The 19,210-nt window shown below is 41.2% G+C and overlaps 1 protein-coding gene across 2 annotated transcripts in view; it reads right to left on the reverse strand.

The window, feature by feature from the left end:
* SLC4A4 (solute carrier family 4 member 4) overlaps positions 1-18,831 on the reverse strand; it is a 224,516-nt gene extending 205,685 nt beyond the window's left edge. For both annotated transcript variants that reach the window (XM_065404796.1, XM_065404797.1), the window contains exons 1-2: positions 18,759-18,831; positions 2,557-2,736 (exon numbers count right to left, since the gene is read on the reverse strand). In XM_065404796.1, the coding sequence (XP_065260868.1) occupies positions 2,557-2,736; positions 18,759-18,831 (253 nt within the window). The remainder of the gene's footprint in view (positions 1-2,556; positions 2,737-18,758) is intronic.
* Positions 18,832-19,210: the final 379 nt, after the last annotated feature.

The following is a 19,210-nucleotide window of genomic DNA, read 5'->3' on the forward strand; positions in this document are numbered from 1 at the left end:
ATTTTTTGGAGTTTCTTTAATTTTAAAGTGTGATTTTTAAATGTTTCCACTGAAAATAAATCTTCTCACAACACAAGATTCACTTATCCTTCAGTTCAGTCTCCAATGCCCCACATCTCAAACATTACCCAATCAAATTATACATGAGCATTGACCACAATGCTTCTGAAAAAAGTTTTTATTTTATTCTCTCATTACATATACACACAGACCATCTTCTCTATGAATCCAATATTTGCTACACTACGTTCACCAGGTCCGAGTCACTCAACCTCTTCCAAATTGCGTGAACACAATACATTTTTAGTATTACAGTGAAGGATAACAGTTGGTTAGAGTCAGCCTCAATCCAAATCAGTGTTATGCAAGTGTCATCCGTATTGCTGTCCCAATGCCCCTTAATCCCGTGAACTGCATCACCCCCTGCTATTCTATTCTTGGGCCTCTTTAAGAGAGAGAGGGGGAGAGAGAGAGACTATTATGCTCAACTGTGTCAAATTGCATGGTGGATTTGTAACTTCATTTTCACCTTGGTGCATAACGCCTTTCTTTCCTCTTCTGATGACATTTCGCTTCATACAAGCATCAAGCAAGCCAGTCCACAGCCTGATTCTCTTCTATACTAGGGCACTCCTTTGTATATATTTGGCAGTGTAAAGGTGGGTTACCGTAAATGAAAATCAGACCTGGTATACTAATTCCCACACTCTGCACTCTAGCAATTTTTAGAGATACCTCCTGTTCCACTGTCTTATTTCCAACATTCCTCTCATTCAGAGGAAACATTGATGCTCTATATTTCCCAGTTTCTTTCTTCTCAGACCCCAACCTACCCACCTGTAGCGCCCCTTTGTTCCAGTAATCCATATCAAAACTCTCCACTCTGTCCTACTCTTACTGTGTGATTGTGATCCAATATCTACTTCAGCCTCTTACGACACCTGCTCTCTGACAACTGTCTTTTTTTTAAAAAATGAAAGACTTCATGTCAGCTTTCTTAATTTACCTCCATAAAATTACTATTCAAAATCCCTAAGCTCTTTAATTCTAATATTCTCAGTCATCTACTGCAACTGATCCTTACCTAAAGGCCATAACTTAAGTTGAACGCTTCTTAACACGAAAGGGGGAGGGGGGATATTACCCTGAGAACCTTTAACAGAATGGAATACTGTGGGCCTGAGAATCTGATTGTGGAGGATTCCTATCGCTAGGGTTCATTTCAGCTGCCTCTCCCCGCTACTGCAGAGAGCAACTGGTCTGCTCTGAAAATTGGTGCCATAGTCGAATAGCAGGTAACAGAGAACCAGCTACTTAGATTTTCAAAAGGCCTCTGACAAAGTCCTGCACAAGAGACTACTAAAGTAGTCATAGTCTGAGAGTCAAAGTAATCATGGCTCAGGAACAGTCAGACAGAAAACAAAGTAGAATTAAATGGCCAGTTTTTAAATCATAGAAGGGGTCAATGGCAGAATAGTAGCCAAAAGGTTTTTGTACTAGGACTGGTGGGGTTAAATCTATTTAGGAATGCTTCGGAGACTGGAGAAGTTGGGAAGGCAGGGTGAAGAAAGCAGGCAGATATAGTGCAGACTATCACCTTATATTCTTCCCATATCGCCAAACTTCTACAGTGTGACACCATTTTCAATAGTTTATCACAGTCTCTCTCTTCCTGTTCTCTAATTCCCCAGCCTCTTATTTAAGCAACCACTTTTCAGAATAATGAACCTACAGCCAGTTGAGCAGATGGCTAAAGGGGCTGGGAATCAGGCTTCATTGACTGTCCCCTAGAAAGGCACTCGAGAGAAGGTACTCCACTAGACAATTCAGGTGTCTCATCTCTAACACTCCCAGCCCCAGCTGAATATCCCAAATCAGATGCCCAATCTATCAGTATACAACTGATTCATACGACTAAGGTTACATTTTCATTCCAACTTTTGTTTATAAAAAACTCTTATTCTTAAGTCAATTCAATAAATAGTAATTAGCTGCTGTTTATCAGCTGCTTCCCTCCAACTAAAGCAGGCAGGCAGGCAGGCAGGCAGGCACCATGGTATAGAATTCTGCAATTCCAAGTCAAAACATTTCTTACGGCCTCTGACAGGGGGCTTGGTTCTTCTGTTATCCCACTGCTAGCTTTATTTCTAGCTGACCCCCCTGGGCAAGTGACTATCCTTGTACCCTGGGAGACTGTGCATATGCTGTGTGCAGGAGGAGGGGTGGCAATGGATCAGTCAGAATGGGTAATTAGATTTCAAATTGCTTGCTGTCTCCTCACACACCACATCAGCTTGGTTTTGACAATTTGCACTGACAACGTCTAACTCAACAATGACACCTGACGGTGAACAAAGATGAAGCGCTCACCTGGAGTGCCTGGGTGGTGTCTCTTCCAAACAACAATTCCCTGGCAACTGATAAAACACATGCTGACCCCGCAACACATGCTGGTGATGTTCTTTCAGGGATCCAGTTTCTTTCTAAATGCTCAGGACAAGAGCACTGCACATCAATAGAGTATCACAAGGAATGCCAGAAAGGGACGGTACTCACTGAGTGGTTTAAGGATGCCGCTGCTCGTCTCATCCGCATTTTCTACATCTGATTTGTCGGAGTAGTACTCAGAGATTTTTTCTCTTTCCTTCTTCTCCTTTAGCCCAGGTCTTCTTCTGTGGCGTCTCCTTCTCCTATAGCTCTTAGGCACATGGACCCCGATGTAGACAGTGTGATGGCCTATGGAACAATAGGAGCATTAATTTTCATCACGTGCAATTTGCAGAAATACCAAGAAGTCTAGTTTATATCACATTTCATTGTAGGAGTATCCCTAAACAGGGGGTCAACTTGCTGCTTTACTCAAACATTAATTAGCAGCTTTTGAATCCCCCTTTGGTTGTGGGTTTTGGTTTGTTAGTTATTTCTTTTATGGTCAAGTAGTTTAAAAAAAAAAAATCACAACTGACAGTACATGCAAGTGTAGACTCATTGCTGGCTATTCAATATTTGTGGCTATTTTTCTTTAAAAAAAAAAAAAAAAAACCACACAGTATTTCTGCAGTCTCAGGGGGCCATTTAGGGATGGGGCAAAAATTGAGGATTGGTTCTGCTTTGAGCAGGGGGTTGGACTAGATGACCTCCTGAGGTCCCTTCCAACCCTGATATTCTATGATTCAAGAACTCTCCCCATGAACCTACTTGTTTTTTTATTTTTGTTTTTTTTTAAAAACAAATACACTTTTGGGGCCAGACACTCATCTGGTGCAAACCAACATAGCTTGACGTCAATCAATCTATGATGATTTACACCAGTTGAATATCTGGACCAGTGTCCAATATGCCAAGTAATAGCCCAAATCTGGAGGGGGGGGGGGGGAAGCACTAAGATACATGTGTATTACTGCATCAGAGCAGCAGTGTTATGGCTGAGGAAGAGACTTCTCTTTTAAGCTCCTGTCTGTTAAGTATCCGACACTTTCCAAAACTTTAAAAAACAAATTACAATTTGGCCTAAAATTGCTTATGCTTGTTCTCAAATATAAAGATGTTCACTCCCACTGCCCTATTTTTTTTTTTTAAGCAATGGGATAAAATTCTACTTGTCCATTTTTTGAGTTGGATAAAAAGTTCTTGATTCTTTATTTTCCAAGTTCCTTTCCCCTCCAACACCAGCCTAGAATAAAGAGATTCTTTACACTTTAGGAAATTATTCAGACATTTCTTGTGTACTCTGATAACTCAACCATCTTATTTTTAAAATCTTCAGACACACCCGCCATGGATTCAGTCCCTGATAAAGACAAGTGCCTTTGATATGTTTGAACAACTTTGGTTTATCCACTCATTTTACAATGTACCGTTGCAGAGCTTCAGATAAACACACTTGTTTGACCATTGACTGAAGTATGTTTATCTGAAGAGGTGATCCTATTCACATGTGAGAACAAGTGTATTTATCTGAAAGTTCGATCAGTTCTTTTCCCTTAAGCTCAGAAATTCATAGTTATTGTTTCCCATAGCCAATCATCTATCTCAGTTGCCTTGCATATATTTATTCATTTAAATCTTGGCAGTTAACCCACATGGGGGGGGGGAGGGATAGCTCAGTGGTTTGAGCATTGACCTGCTAAACCCAGGGTTGTGAGTTCAATCCTTGAGGGGGCCATTTAGGGATCTGGGGCAAAAATCTGTCTGGGGATTGGTCCTGCTCTGAGCAGGGGGTTGGACTAGATGATCTCCTGAGGTCCCTTCCAACCCTGATATTCTATGACTATGACTATATACAGCAAGAAAAAAAATACTGATTATGCAAAAGTGGGCAGAGGTGCAATTGCTGTGGGAACCCAAACTTTGAAAATCCAACTTGTGTGCATTTTGGCCAGAATCCTCACCCCAGCAGCCTACGTAGTTCAGCTGGGATCTCTGTTGGGGAAAGAGAAATTCTTCAAGGAAAATTAAACTACAGCGAACTAAGGCCACTTTACTTCTGAATTGAGAACGTCCACACAATGGGTTAATGCACTTTAACTAATTCATGTTAACTTCACACCTCTAGTTAACTTGCCCTTTATCTTCCTGAGTGTCCCTGTGTAGACATGGCCTAACACAGCTTCAGCATTAGTGTGGACAAAACTTTAGGCCTCTCAGCACTAGAAGGTTTTATCAAGTTTGCAACCAAGCTGTAACATGAATAAATCCATCTGCACTTCACAGCCACACACAACATGGGTCTCATGTGATCCCTTCTGCTGTGGATGAGGTTTCAATCTCATTCATGAGCAGTACTGATGTGACTGGTAAGCTGTGAATGCATTAAAAAAATGGCGATTCTGCTATAGAAATGGGAATACCTAGCTCCATCTGCATAACTAACTTAAGCCACTTCAGCTGATTCCCAGGCCCGTATGGGCTGGAACACCCCAGAACACATGGCACCATGTGAAATTCTTGATGACCAACACCTGGAACTCAGGCAGTGTGGGATAGCTACCCAGATCTTCCTGGATTATGTAGATGGGGACAGTCCAGTCGGCAACACCTGTATTGGGGAACCTGCCACTTTGTGGACATGTTAGTTGTAACAATATCGGATGAACATGTACAGCCTGATTACATGAATGAGATTCTCTGTGTTCTTTTCATGGGGCCTTTTGGAACTAAAAGCAAAACAAAAGGCCAAGTGAAAAGTATTTGTTAATTTGGCCCATTTTTGCTGCTTTATAGAAAACATCTTAAAATACTCAACATTTTTCTTCATAGACACATGCCAGAGTTCCTTTCCTAATTCCTGCTGCTGTAAGTGTTGGCAAACTGATCATGCAGAAAAGACTGAACCCCAAAATATTTTACAGCAGGAAGAATTTCTCCTTTGATGCTTTAACTTCTAATTCACAACTCTCAAACTAAGCAAAAAGTTATTTCACCGGTAATGTTTTTTTAAGAGCTATAGTTTAATAAATGAAAAAACCAAAGCAAAATTGCACCAGGAAAAAAAGTACACCTCTACCCCGATATAATGCGAATTCGGATATAACGCGGTAAAGCAGTGCTCCAGGGGGGCGGGGCTGCGCACTCCGGTGGATCAAAGCAAGTTCGATATAACGCGGTTTCACCTATAACACGGTAAGATTTTTTGGCTCCCGAGGACAGCGTTATATCGAGGTAGAGGTGTAAGATTTTTGTCGAATGATTGTGGTTTCTATTGAGGAAAGGGTGTTTCATTCTTGCACAGAAATCAGGGAGGAAAAGTATATTTAGATGCCAAAAAACTTCTATCACAGTGTATGCAGAGTACGGTTATATAAACCAGAACATTAGATAATCTAATTTGCAGATTTTCTCAGATCAAATCTATGGTTTCAATTCACACTTCATGAAATGTAATTCCACAAGAGTACAACACATTCAGATTAGCAACATAGGAGTCAATTTCATATTAACTTGTGCGTTTAAACAGACACACGCATCCCAAAAAACAATACCTGTTAAAAGAATAAGGTTTCAACATGAAGCTTACAAGTAATGCTAAAGGTAAGGTTGTCCATGCCATCTGAACTCTGCCCTTGTTTGCACATACATTACACACACTTTTGTAGGAACCTTCACTGAGAGATTCACTCTTGTGCACAGAGATAGCACAAGGCTTGTGCATTACTTAGGTGGTGCACAGGCCTTGTGCTGGCGGACTGCACAAGGCCACATTTCCCCTTGTGTGCACGGGTTGGACAATGCACTGTGAATGGGACAACTGTTCAATATTTATTTTTATCTTCACTGTTCAGCACATGGACCCCTGCCTCATTCACTGCACATCCTCCATCCTGTCCACTACGAGCCTACCTGCACTCTCAGTTACAGAAATATACAGCCAGATCTATCCTAGGCTTATGCTCTACTAATTTCCAATAAAGCTGCAGCAAAAATACAGGGACAGACGCACAGGACGCCCTGTCTCATTCACTGCACCATCCAACCTGCACACTCCACGTCTGATCAGATAACTCCCATCGACTCCTTCAGTGGGTTTTTCACTGACTTCGAAAGGCATCAGATGAGGACCGGAATGAAACAGAAGTCCTACAAGAAAAGTAGACGGCAACTGTGCCTTTATTTAAAGGCTGTATTGTAATGCACATATGCACAAGAAAAAAGTTTTACTGGATTATCTGAACGTTGGCATCCAAGATCTCCACCTCGCAGCCTTAATGTTCTTTTCATTTTTTTTGGTAAGTTTTTTCTATTTATTGTTATTACTAAAGAAAACAATAAAATAAAACAAAAATCTCATGGTGTGGGACTACTTGGAAGGCAGCAGGAAAATGCTGTGTTGGATCAAAAGAAAAAAGGGGGTACTCCTGCCTCATTGAAACATGGATACCTGTAGAGCCTTGACACCTTGCTTACACTACTCCAAAACTTTGCATCGATCAGAATAAGCACCCACATTCTGTGCACACCTTCAGACATTGAGGAACCCACTCAAACTGCTTATCTACACAAAGGTTCAGTACAAATGCAATGGCGGGAGATCAACAGTTATTGTCAGAGGCAGGGAGAGAACTCAGTCTGCACGGACAGTGTCTGTTTTTAAACAAACCATTACAACGCAGTAAAATAGAATGGGTTTTCACCACTGAAACGCAAACAAATCTCAAATTTCTACCCCAAATTGCTAAGGTGCTAGAGCTGTTAAAAAAATAAATAAATAAAATTAAATAAAAAAGTTCCTAGAAGAACATTTAATAAAAAAAAAAAAAAAAAAAAAGAGCACCATCTGCCCCTCACCATCAGCAGCCACCGTCTACTCTCTTCACAGTCAAAACCAGCTGACCCATTTTTGCTCAAAATCACACACAAGATCACCACTGGACAGAAAATCCATCTTCAAAAATTTCAGCCCCAACAGGAAAAAGTTTGAGAAAGTGGTAAGCAACTGCAAAAGGTTCTTCAGAATGGAAACGTGAAGGCAACCTTCAATGATAGGCATCAACACACACGCCTCCTATAATACTTTAAATCAATACACAACTCTGATCTATTAGAAGTTTCTAAACCTAATCAGATCCTTAGGACAGGCTGACAGTTTTATTGGGGGAAATGAGGGCAGGGGGACAGTTGCATGGAAGAACGAACTGTATTATCCTCTCCAAGAAAAAGATTTTGACGGAGGGCGGGGTGCTCCCGCAGTGGCGTTAGAACAATTTTTATAGTGGGGGTGCTGAAAGCCATTGAAGAAAATTGTAAACCCTGTATATGATGGAAACCACTTTGAGCCAGGGGATGCTGCCACACCCGCAGCACCCCTACTTTCATCACCCTGTGCTCTTGAAGAAACCTTTATCTGGACTGACACAGGTGTCGAAGAAAAACCCTACTGACTGCTGAGTAATACCTAGGCCAGCAGGAGAACTAAAGCAGCCATTTTCATTCTTCCTAGCCTCTTAAGTTGCAGCATGCTAACATGCCGTACATGCATCTTGTGAAATTTATCAGGCATAACCATTTGCACTGAATGGTTCTCATGGGAAAGCTAAATTATCCCAGCAAGTAGGAAATGTCTCAACATAGTGCATTGAGAATGTGTGTCAATTGCTTCCTGCCGGGCACTCTGGGAGGAGAGCCTAGAAGTTTATCTCAGAACTCACAACAATGTAAACAAATGCCAACCACTTCCTTCAAGTACATTGAACAGGAAAATCTCTTACTTAGCCACCTCCCTTCAGGGAGGGGGAGCGGAAGGGGGAAAGGAACATTAAACATTTCTCTCCCTTGCAGAATGGGGAACTGCAGCTAAGTAATGCAGATGCTTGCCTGCACATACACAACTTAGTTTCATGTTACCAAAATCTGCACTGTGCACATGTGATCAAAAGGATTAAAGAGATTGTCTAGTTCTGCTGGCAGCATATTAAGGTATTAAGTCTACAGGCTTACTATGATGTGTTTCTATTATCAAGCTGACCACAGAATTAAAGGTGACTCAAAAAAGGAGGTTGCTTTAATGCAGCCGTGGGAAGCACCTCACCCTCTTATATCTGGCTTTCGCATCTGGTCAGGGCAATAAGATTTCCTTGTCAAGAGTCACTAACTGCCCTTTCTGTTGTGGATACTGTCCCCACCCTACACCTGCTGTTTCTTTTGATATTAGATTCCCACACATCTATCGAGGTTATCCACTGTGCCCTTGCTGACATTTCCAAATGCTCAGTTAGCTTTTATGTGGTGCCTCAACACATCAGGGTTGTATCTTCAAGTACATGGGTCCGACCTCTACAGAAACCACAAAACTGTGTGTTCCTCTTGGAGATAGAACTTGGTCCTTACTGTAGCGCTATAATTCTCTGGACTCTCCACCCTTTGGCACAGCTGATGAGCGATGATATTCATCAGGGAGCCACGCCTCAGTCATTTGCTCCTACATATGGAAGGCAGCGTGTCCAGTGGATAGGGAAATGAACTGGAAGTCCAGAGACCTGGATTCCATGAGTTCTGTCACTGGCTTGCCGTTTGACCTTAGCTAAGTCACTTCATTTCTGTGTGCCTTTTGTTTCCCCTCCCATCCTCGGTCTCATCTACTGATATTGCATGCAGCACAACAGGACCTCTAGACACCACACCAGGACAAGTTAATTTATTAATGTGTTCCTGGTTAGGTTAATTATTGGGCAGCACTACTATTCTCAATGGCTCGATCTAGACACACTAATTTCTTTACTTCAGTGTAATGAATTTTTGCTAACACTTTTGCAAAGATAGAGCAGTAAGAGAGGAATTCTATTCTTTCTGCATGATTCTCCATGAAGTTCTACTCACTACGTCAACTACAGCAGGTTAGCACATCCTAGCATCCAGAATGATGATGTGATGATTGCAGCAAGGAGCTTCATTGTAAGCCCCCACTTTCAGTGGATTATCATCATTTTCCACCAACAAATTACTTGGGAGCCAAACTCTATCATGTTGGATGGCAGTCTGAGGGTGATTTTTTTTTGTTACCAGAGGAAGAAAATGGGCTTTTTTCTTTTTTTAAATGTTTTAAGACGCTTGTTCAGATGCTTTTTTGCACTCTAATACCCCAGTTTGGATTTAAACATTCTAATGTGGTGCATACCTAGCCCTCAGTGAGTAAAAAGCACTTTGCTAATCTTGAAAAGAGCTGGTTAAGACTATCTGCAGATACCTAAGTATGTATGCATTTAAATCAGTATGGGAAACAGCGTAATATGTATAGGGAGCATGCCATTTTCACTTGGTTGTAAGAGTATTCTTCTCTGGACCTGCCTTCAGACCCGGTGCATCAATCTGTCCCCTGCAAAGCCTCCTGAAATTCCATTAACCACTTTCAAGATGGTCTCAGAAAGTCCTATGCAGGCCTAGGAGCTTTTTGCAAGTCTCATGTGCTTTCAGTTTGAAATTTCAAATGTAAAAGAGATGAAGGATCCCAGGCTCTATAGCAAACTAGAGAGTGTATGAAGTTTAAAGCAGCAGATGTAGAGGCTCAGCAGAAAAGCTGACAGATTTGTCAGGCTTGTAGATACAGTAATACAAGAGGGCACCAGTGATCAGCGTTACCACTATCTATCTATACCTATATAAAAAACAACAAAAACAAAAATAATAATAAAAAAAAAAACCACCACCACCTATGGTAAAAGAATGTTCTGGTTGCAAAGTCAAGCACTCAAAAGTTAGGGAATGCCAGAATTAAGATAATTTCCCATGGGAAATTTCAACATTTCAGAAATAAATAAAATCAACGGAAAAACAATAAATTTTTGGCTGATAAACATGTCATTAAGGTGCCTCATTTGAGTGGTAGTTTGAGTGCCCTGTGCCCCTATTCTCCTCTATGGGCTCAGACATATCTAAAGATGTAGAGGGGCGGGGGGAGGGAGATGTACTTTTCAACACTTCTAACTTGCTATTCTAAAGCCCCATTTCTTCAAACTACTAAGACATTTCCTGAAGCATAATACCTTCCCCCATGTCAGTTACTCAATAGTTGAACTCTACCAAAGCTTCTACATGTTATTATTTTTTATATCTTACAATGGGACGTTTAAAATAACGATGACAGCATGAATGGGGGGCATGGACGAGGAAAACAACATGTAAATAAGAGAAATAAGTTCCAGTGACCTGATGAGACATCAGAAATTGTGTGTCTTCCCAAAAGTCAATTTACTCTTCATATAAAAACGATCTCTATAGTCCTTAAAGGTTCACATGTAATGACACTATAGTCAGCATGTGCTGAAAGGCACTTGGATAGGATGAGTGCAGAATAAAGGAGATGGTTTGAATCTCAAGCTCTCTCAATTCCAAAAGCATGATTTTTCCCTCCTTCACTCAATACCTATTGATCACCATTGAGTTAAACTGAAAAATTCCTAAGAAGATTTAACATGGCTTTTCTGAAGCTTATTGTAGAGGTGGTTTAGTGCTGTACCTTGACGCCTACAATTCCTTTCAAGTATGGAGGCAGCACGCTAAAAGTAAAAAAAAATCAAGATTTAAGAAGTGAGAAGAACTTAAATAAAAAAATAAAAGGTGCATTCTTCATCAGGCACCTTAAAAGAACATATACAAACCTGAACATTTAAATGAAACAGTGGGTATAAGCGATCAAAAGATGCAGGATTGATCTAGGAAGGAAAGAGAATGTGTGCAGTGGAATCTGGGACAGACACTCACATAACTGAGTGTAGTTTCTGCATGGCAGATAAATGCCTATAGTTGGCAAATGATAAATTGGTCAACACTGTTAAGATAGAAGACGACAAGCATGTTTTGGGTATTCAACCTGAGGTTTTTATAATCTATTGTTAGACTCTTACCCACAAACCTATAAGCAGCTTTTCTGACTCTTCAAGTGTGAGAGGTTAGACAACCTACAGAACCTGCCATGCCATGAGCTGATCTAATCAGGTCAACGCCGCTTGGATCCTAATCAAAGAAGAGGATGACTTCTGAAAGAGCAGCTTACATATATTATAAAATGTTATACAAAGTGTTAGTCCACGGTTTCCAGAAATGAAAACTTATTTTGGGTACCTCTGGTTTTTTTGAGATACCTGATTTTCACACACATCCTTTAAAAATCAGACTCCCTTAAGGCGTCTTAAGTGGTGCACCCAAAATCAAGGCATCCAAAATAATGTATTGCTTTTGAAAACCTTGGCCTGAATTGTCTCTTTTGGAGTATGGAAATCATCAAGGCAGACAGACCCAATATTAAACTGTGTTTGGCATTATAAATGCATCTATGCAGATAGGAGCCATATTAGATATAAATAAGCGGCTTGATTTTCCACAGTTGCTGAGCCCTATGGATCCCATTGACTTCAGTGGGCACAAAAAACATCACACTCATGGCAGAGAGTCTGAGTCTGGGTCAACTGACTAGGGCTTCTGGGACTTGTGCTACGAGGCTAAAAGTAGTAGTGTAGACATGCCCACTCAGGCTGGAGCCTGGGCTCTGAGACCAACCCCCCTTGCCCAGGCTCCAGCCCAAGCAGGAATGTATACAGTACTATTCTAGCCCCATAGTGTGAGCCCAAGTCAGTTGAACTGGACTCCAAGACTCACTGCTACAGGGTTGTTGGGGGTTTTTTTTTTTTTTTTTTTTTGCAGTGTAGATGTACCCTAAATAGTCTGCTTCTCATTTTATACCCAGGCCACTTTACTCTGCTCTGTCACGGTAAAGGGGCCTTCAGGTGAGCATAAATATTAAGTGTGCTCATTTTAAAGTCCCTTTACACTGCCTCTTATACCCACAATATTGTCCAAAAAGTCTTGGAATACCACTGGACCCATGTGAAGAGAACATACATACCCTAGAAATTGTTAAGAGAATTCTAGAACACAAAGAGCCCATATTAGCTCCACTGAGTTACAAGGCAACCCTGGCAGTACTCACCAGAGTAAGCCCAGCTTTGCTGCTTACAGACCCATAGAGCAAAGCAACGAATATTTCTCTTTCCCTTAGACCAATGAAGAATAAGATTCTTTCCCAATGGTCAGTGAACACACAAACAGGAAAAGTCAAGCAAGAAACCAGGATTGGTCCTAAATTCTGACTTTATCCACTAGGCCAATTCTACTTCTGTTCCTCTCACTCCTCTCCACCTCCAACCTTGATCTCTCAGGCTCAGCCTCCCCTTTCCTTATGTCTTTGCTCTACTTGCCCTCTCATTCTTGTTTCATGAGGAATGGTTAAACAGAAGCACCCACTGGGCCTTCTCTCTATACCCTTTGTTATCTTATACACTAACCTATCTTTGCTCTTACTATTCTCTCCTCTCATGGAAGCTCTCTAGCATTCCATATTCATTGCCCTTCTTGGGATCTTTTCTACTCCGGTTTGAAATTAGAACTGATTAAATTAATAGAGTTTATTCATTCAGTCAGTCAGTCTATTGTCTGTTAATTTTTACCTTTTGCTTCCCAGGAGGCTTTTTTGTTTTGTTTGTTTGATAAGTTTTGTCATTTATCAGGTATAATTAGGAATAACTTCACTTCGTTTCTAGAGGTTTTGATTTATTACACAGATTATCGGTTTTAACTGGTCTCTCTTTCCCTTTAGCAGGTATTGGCTTAAGTGGCTTCTTGGTATTTATTTCTAGATCATGAATGAGAAGAAAATAAAAAGTGAGCCCAGGACAGCAGTAAACCGAATGAAAAGTCACTAAAATACAACTCCATCTTCCATTAGAAATTCCACAGCTGTGACTGGACCTCCCTGCCATATTTTAAGTTTTCCTAGATTCATTCAGAGTCCAAGACCAGAAAGGGAGCATTGTGATCATTTAGTCTGACCTTCTGTATATGTATTTTAGGTTATTTGTTTAAAAATAACCTGAAGGAATTCAGAAAGGGATGGGGTATCAAGCACAGCAGAGACAGGCAAATTTTATATACTCTTCACTTTCTGTCCTAAGCGGTGATGTAGTGTTGTTGGGCACTAATGAAGAGTTGCTGTGTCTCACGCCAGAGGCAGACACATGCCAGCAGTGGGAGAAGAGAGTCCAACAGAAAGTTTGTAAAATCCGTAGAGCAACTTGAGATCCCTCTGAGCGAATGGTGCTCATAGTTCCTGGGCACATGTATGTCCCAGCATCCTGTTTCCAGGTTCTGGCCTGCCCCTGAGTCAAACGACCGGGGTCACATGAGAACTGCTGGGGTGCAGCACTTATTATAAGAGAGCGGCTATTCATACAGAAAGAGGAGAACCCAGGGCCAGTGGAATCCATACTAGCCAAGTGGGAGCAGAACAAGTCTCAGCTAGGAGAGGCTTTAGTCATGAAATGGTTTGGGGAAGGAACTTCAGAGTCTGGGGAGAGGGCTGGTAGATTTGTTCTGGCAGTTATGTTTGAACTGTTATGTTTTCTTAGCAAATCAGATCCAAAGAAGGGGATGTGACAAACCACGAGTCTACATGTACTTCTCTGGAGAAACTGAGGCAGTGGACACATAACCTGATTGGGTAAGCTGACCATAGCACTGTCCCATACACCAGCGATTCTCAACCAGGGGTCCGGTGCCCCCTGGGGGGCCACAAGCAGGTTTCAGGGGCTCCACCAAGCAGGGCCAGTGTTAGACTCACTAGGGCCCAAGGCAGAAAGCCGAAGTCCCGCTGTGCAGGGCTGAAGCCTGGGGCCCTGAGCTATGTTGGGGGGAGGGGACTCAGAAAGAAAAAGGTTGAGAACCCCTGCTCTACACACAGTAAATGTATATTATGTATACAGTTAAATAGTATGGGCCTTGATCCTGAAAAGGGATCAGCCTGCACAGTCCCAGCAAATTTGCCTGTCAAGCTGGAGTCTGTGCAGGCAGCTCCCTTGGCAAGCCTGGTGCTCTGGTTTGCCTCCATCAGTACATCCAAAGCCCTCCATTTGGAACACTCTCTGACACCAGCAGACCAAGGGGCACAATGCCGCAGTCTGACTGTCACCATTTCAACTAGCATGGCCTTCAGCCAAGTTTGGTTAGCCGCCAAGTTGGAGAGCAGGTGGGCATCTCACTCGTGTCACTTTTGCACAGAGATGGATTGTTTTTAAATTGATCATTTAATACCATATTAAGTGTTTTTAATGCTGGCTGAGTGTTTGCTCTCCTTGCCTTTAATTAAGGAAATCAGCAATTCTTATCTTCTCCCTTTAAAACGGGGGTTAAAAAAGCGATGTTACTGCCATTATGGTATTACAAAACACTTTCCTCAGATTTGATGTAAAATAATTTGTACTACAAGGCTCTGTCACTGGAGAATTTAATATTCCTTTAAAAGAAAGACCACTCAGCACTTATACACTGCCTTTTCATCCTCAAAGGACTTTTAATGTTTAGCATGTGGGTAGCCTGTGCCATTCAGGAGGTTTAGATGATCTGGTGGTCCATTCTGGCCCTAAACTCTATGACACTTCCCAAAGGTGTACTTTCTTTAAAAGGCAGAAGGAAAAACCCTGACAGTTCTTTTTAAAATGCACATTCAGCTAAGTACCATTTTAAATAAGATCACTTTACAGTCATCCCAATTTTGACCCAAGTTTTTAAATCCGAGCCCTTCAAATAGGACATTAAAGTGTCACAGCAGTGGAAGTGAGAAAGCACTGATGTCAGACACGACACCAGCACATTTTAAGATAACACTGAAGTCTGCCAACTACCCTGCCGACGGATAAAAGACATTTGCAACAGACTAGAATGACATTTCACCTACAGATAAAGAAGATTAGCCATAAGTTGAAAAAAAACAGATGGTAAACATGCTGGTAGATTTACTAGTGTCAAGCTATCAAATGTTAGAAAGATGGTATTATGCAAAGAACCTCCCTATTAGACCATTTAAGGTAGGTTCTACTGCATTTGTATTGAATCAGGACTTGAGAGTTTATCCAAGCTGTACTACAGTATATTTAATAGTATACAAAGCATAACAGAGAATTAAAACTAGAGAGGAGCTGAAATAAAAGATTTCTATCTGAACCCTCTCAAAATTTGAAGGTTCACATAAAAACCAGAATTGGAACCCAAACCCCTACTGCTATTTACTATTTGTATTGTGGCAGCACTGAGGGCTTTGTCCATATCTGCCCCCCCCCCAATGTGCTAGGTGCTGTACAGATACAAAACAAAACAAGACAGACCCTGCCCCAAAGAGCTTACACGTTAAGTAATCACTCCTAATTTTGCAACAGAAAATCAAAGTCTGTGGAGGTTTTGAAGACACAAAAACGCAGCTCCCTCTGCTATTGTGCAATTTAAACTAAGCTAAGTTATCAAAACAAATGAACAAAGTACATTCTGTGGTGATTTTTCCTTGCTTATATTTTTTAATTTCACTTGTTCATTTATACTATATTTAAAAAAAATAATCAATCAGTAATTCACAAAGTCTCCCATTGTTACTGCAAAATGAGTGATGTTTTGAGTGAAGCAAAATTAAGGGTAGCATTTTATGACATTACACAACTTTTCCCCCCAAATGTGTGATAACACAAATCCACTGACATCACAACAGGGGCAAGCAAAAGAAAAAGAGGTTTAGCAAAAATGGCAAATGGTTTTAGGGGTTGGGAGGTTTTTTTATTAAAGTTTCTCTTGTTGCAAAGTCCCTAATTAAGTTCCACATGTTTCTCTGATCCATGTGTACAGACGTTTATGTAGATAACTCCCCTTAACATTGATGAGATCCACAGACATAAATTTCCAGTGTAACAGAGAATTCTATTCTAGTCAGGTTCCAATACTGCATCCATCTTCATGGTATCCCTAACTTATTAAAGTAGATGGATACAGGGTGGGGGGAAACTTGCGGAAATGCAGGCCACATTCACCTACATACCTGAACCCTGTCAGAGTGCCCCTCCTTCTTTACAGTTTTAACTGAGTTGCCAAACTTGAAATCAAGTATCCTCCGCCCCACTATGAAGTCAGAGCTACTACTGGCTTGAGGGGAGTTAGAGAGGCAAGATCTTATCACAAGGGATAAGGTGGAGCTTTACTTTTTCCCTTGTTCCAAAACAAGTTAAGTAATCTGTGTGTCTCACATATCTAGATTCCTAACTTAGTGGAATTTTAGGAATACGTCACTACCTTTTAAGAAAAGAATGTACGGTGCTGTAGATAAATGGGGCTGCTTTTCTTTTTCGAAAAACTTGACCCTGGAGCTCTGTTTGTTCCTCATTCTCGCAATAATGCTTACATTTTCCCATTCTCTGAAATGGAATTGGGAAGTAACCTCAGTAAAATATGCTGAGCCATATTTCCGAGCATCTCTATACGACGTCAGCCAGCCGCCAACAAAGCAGCTCTTCATAACAAAAACGTATCGTAGTTATTACCTATGCCCTTTTGATATTAAAGCAAGGTAGGCAGGTAGCATTTACCCATTAACATCAGAAGTGAAATGATAACTTCTCCATGACAATAAGCAGGAAATGGCCAGATACACACAGAGATCTTAAATTATCTTCAAAGTCTGGGGACATGCCATAGGGACATACGCTCTCATATAATTCCCATTAGTGTTACTGTTACAGGTAGATTAGGCACATGCATGTGTGGTGTGTTCTTGGTTAGGCAAATGCAACGTATACAAAAGGCCAACACTTATGAATAATTATTTATATGGCAAAGTGCCCAAAACGTGCCCGGTGCTGTCAAAGCACATACGAAAAGGACAACCCATGCCCCAAAGAACAGCAGAGGCGAAGTGGCAACTTGAAGTCTTTTCACATTAGCACACCTGTTCCTATTCCGATACAACGGCAGTTGCTACACTGCAAGTATTCAAAAATTTACATGTGCTAGCTTCCTTAACTAGTTATCTGGGGGTGTTTAAGAAGTTTCACTGTAGTACCTAGGCACTGCCATTAATGAGAACAAGGGAGTTAGTTATACAACCCAAAGTTTGAGTCTATCAAAAGGCTCAGACCTGGAGTTACAGTTCCCAGTCTCCTGTGCTGAGGAATTATATAGACACTTCATCTCTTTTCACCTACTCTTACTCCCTGCCCCCAGCAAGGTGATAACAGTTGGACTGAGATTCTTTAATGATAGATCACATTTGCATATTCACCTGGAAAGAATATTAAAGAAGGGTCAGATAGAAAATCAGAGTCTTAACAGCCACTCAAAACCCTTCTATTTTTAATACACCTTGAGGGGGTTGGCATGACCTTTTGCTGCTCTGCTCCTTACCATTATAACTGTGTTTTATTATCGGGGGGGCTAGAGGGCAGGTTTTATTTACATAGTTTCCACCTGCAGTTACAGGGTTTGTCACCATTTTAGGCTTTAAAATATGTAGAAACGTTTAAAGAAAAAATTACATGTTTACATTCCGTGCTAAGGCTTTCACACCCGTGGGGTCAGTATCCTCCAACAGGAGACCCTCTCACCCCAACCCCTATAGACAGTAAATGGCCTAGTTAAAACCAACAGGGTGGTTTTTATAGCCATGGAGCACAGCTGACATAGTTGAGGAAACAAAACACTGCGCTTCTCATACCTGGCAGTTTCCAGGCTATTTTTTTAAATGATTATTTTGAATTGCTGGAAGCTTGATAGTTGCATTCAGAGACCCAATCACTGTATTTTGCAGATATTTTCTAAAACTATTTTCATAGTTTGGAGGGAGTTACACAAATATATTTAGTTTATGCAAAAGAAAAAAAATTCAGATGCTCTTGTTCATTTCTTTAAATATGGGGCAACTCTTGGCCTAGTTAAACAGGTCCCTTTTCTCACAGAAAGTCATGGCCTGTATTTCTTCTAAGCCGAAAGAATCCCACAGAAAATGATCCTCTTAGTACCCGGAGTCTGGCACCCAGGGGCCAGCACTCAATACCGACTCAGCTGGGATCATTTTGTGCAAGGGTCTCCTCCATTTGTGATGCCTGCCAATGTATGCCATACAAGGTGCAATATTGATTCGTAAGTGCTGTGAAATGCATTTATATAAAAAACACACAGCATCTCATGGCTATTCTGTGGAGGCATGTGAATGTTATTTTGGAAATAAAGAAAGAATACCAGCAGCACAAAAAGAGTCCCGTTTTCAAAGTGAGAATTAAGCTGTAAAAAGTCAGGTCTATGCTAATTCTGGCTGCCGCCATGTCAATCATTTTTAAGCTTAATTGTTCAGAAAAAGAACTAGCCCTTTTCACTGAATCTGCCTGTGGCAATTTGTTTTGCTCCAATATATAAATATTAAATTTTAAAGACACACATTAACCCAAAAAATATAGATCTCTTACCTTCCACTTCTTCTTCGTCGCATACATGCTTAAGGAAGGAAGCCCCTCTGTCCAGCACCGCCTCATCCTCCATTCTGTAGTAATAGAAAAGAAAAAAAGAGTGCTCAGACTTCTCCTGGAGTGAGCTATTTGAACCAGCCCAACTCCTGGGCAGGTTAACCTGCAAACTATTGTTCATGTTATTGGGTGGGTGCTGTTGCTCTTCTTTCCGTGTCTGCTATTCCTTCATGCAGCTCCTTTTGAATGGCGTTTGGTATTAAGCTGGTCCCACGTCGCTCAAACTCTAACCTTGAGAGGGCATCAGTGGTGGCAGGTGTGAGAAAGGTAATCCCAGCTCGGAGTCTTTTCTTTAAAAAAAGAGACGCACATAGTAGTTTGGTGCGTCTATACACTAGCCGATAGCTTGTGGAAATCCGGTTTCACTTAAAAGCTCTTCTAAAACACACTGCCCG

Source organism: Emys orbicularis, chromosome 5, assembly GCF_028017835.1.
Source record: "Emys orbicularis isolate rEmyOrb1 chromosome 5, rEmyOrb1.hap1, whole genome shotgun sequence".
NCBI classification, from domain to species: Eukaryota; Metazoa; Chordata; order Testudines; family Emydidae; genus Emys; species Emys orbicularis.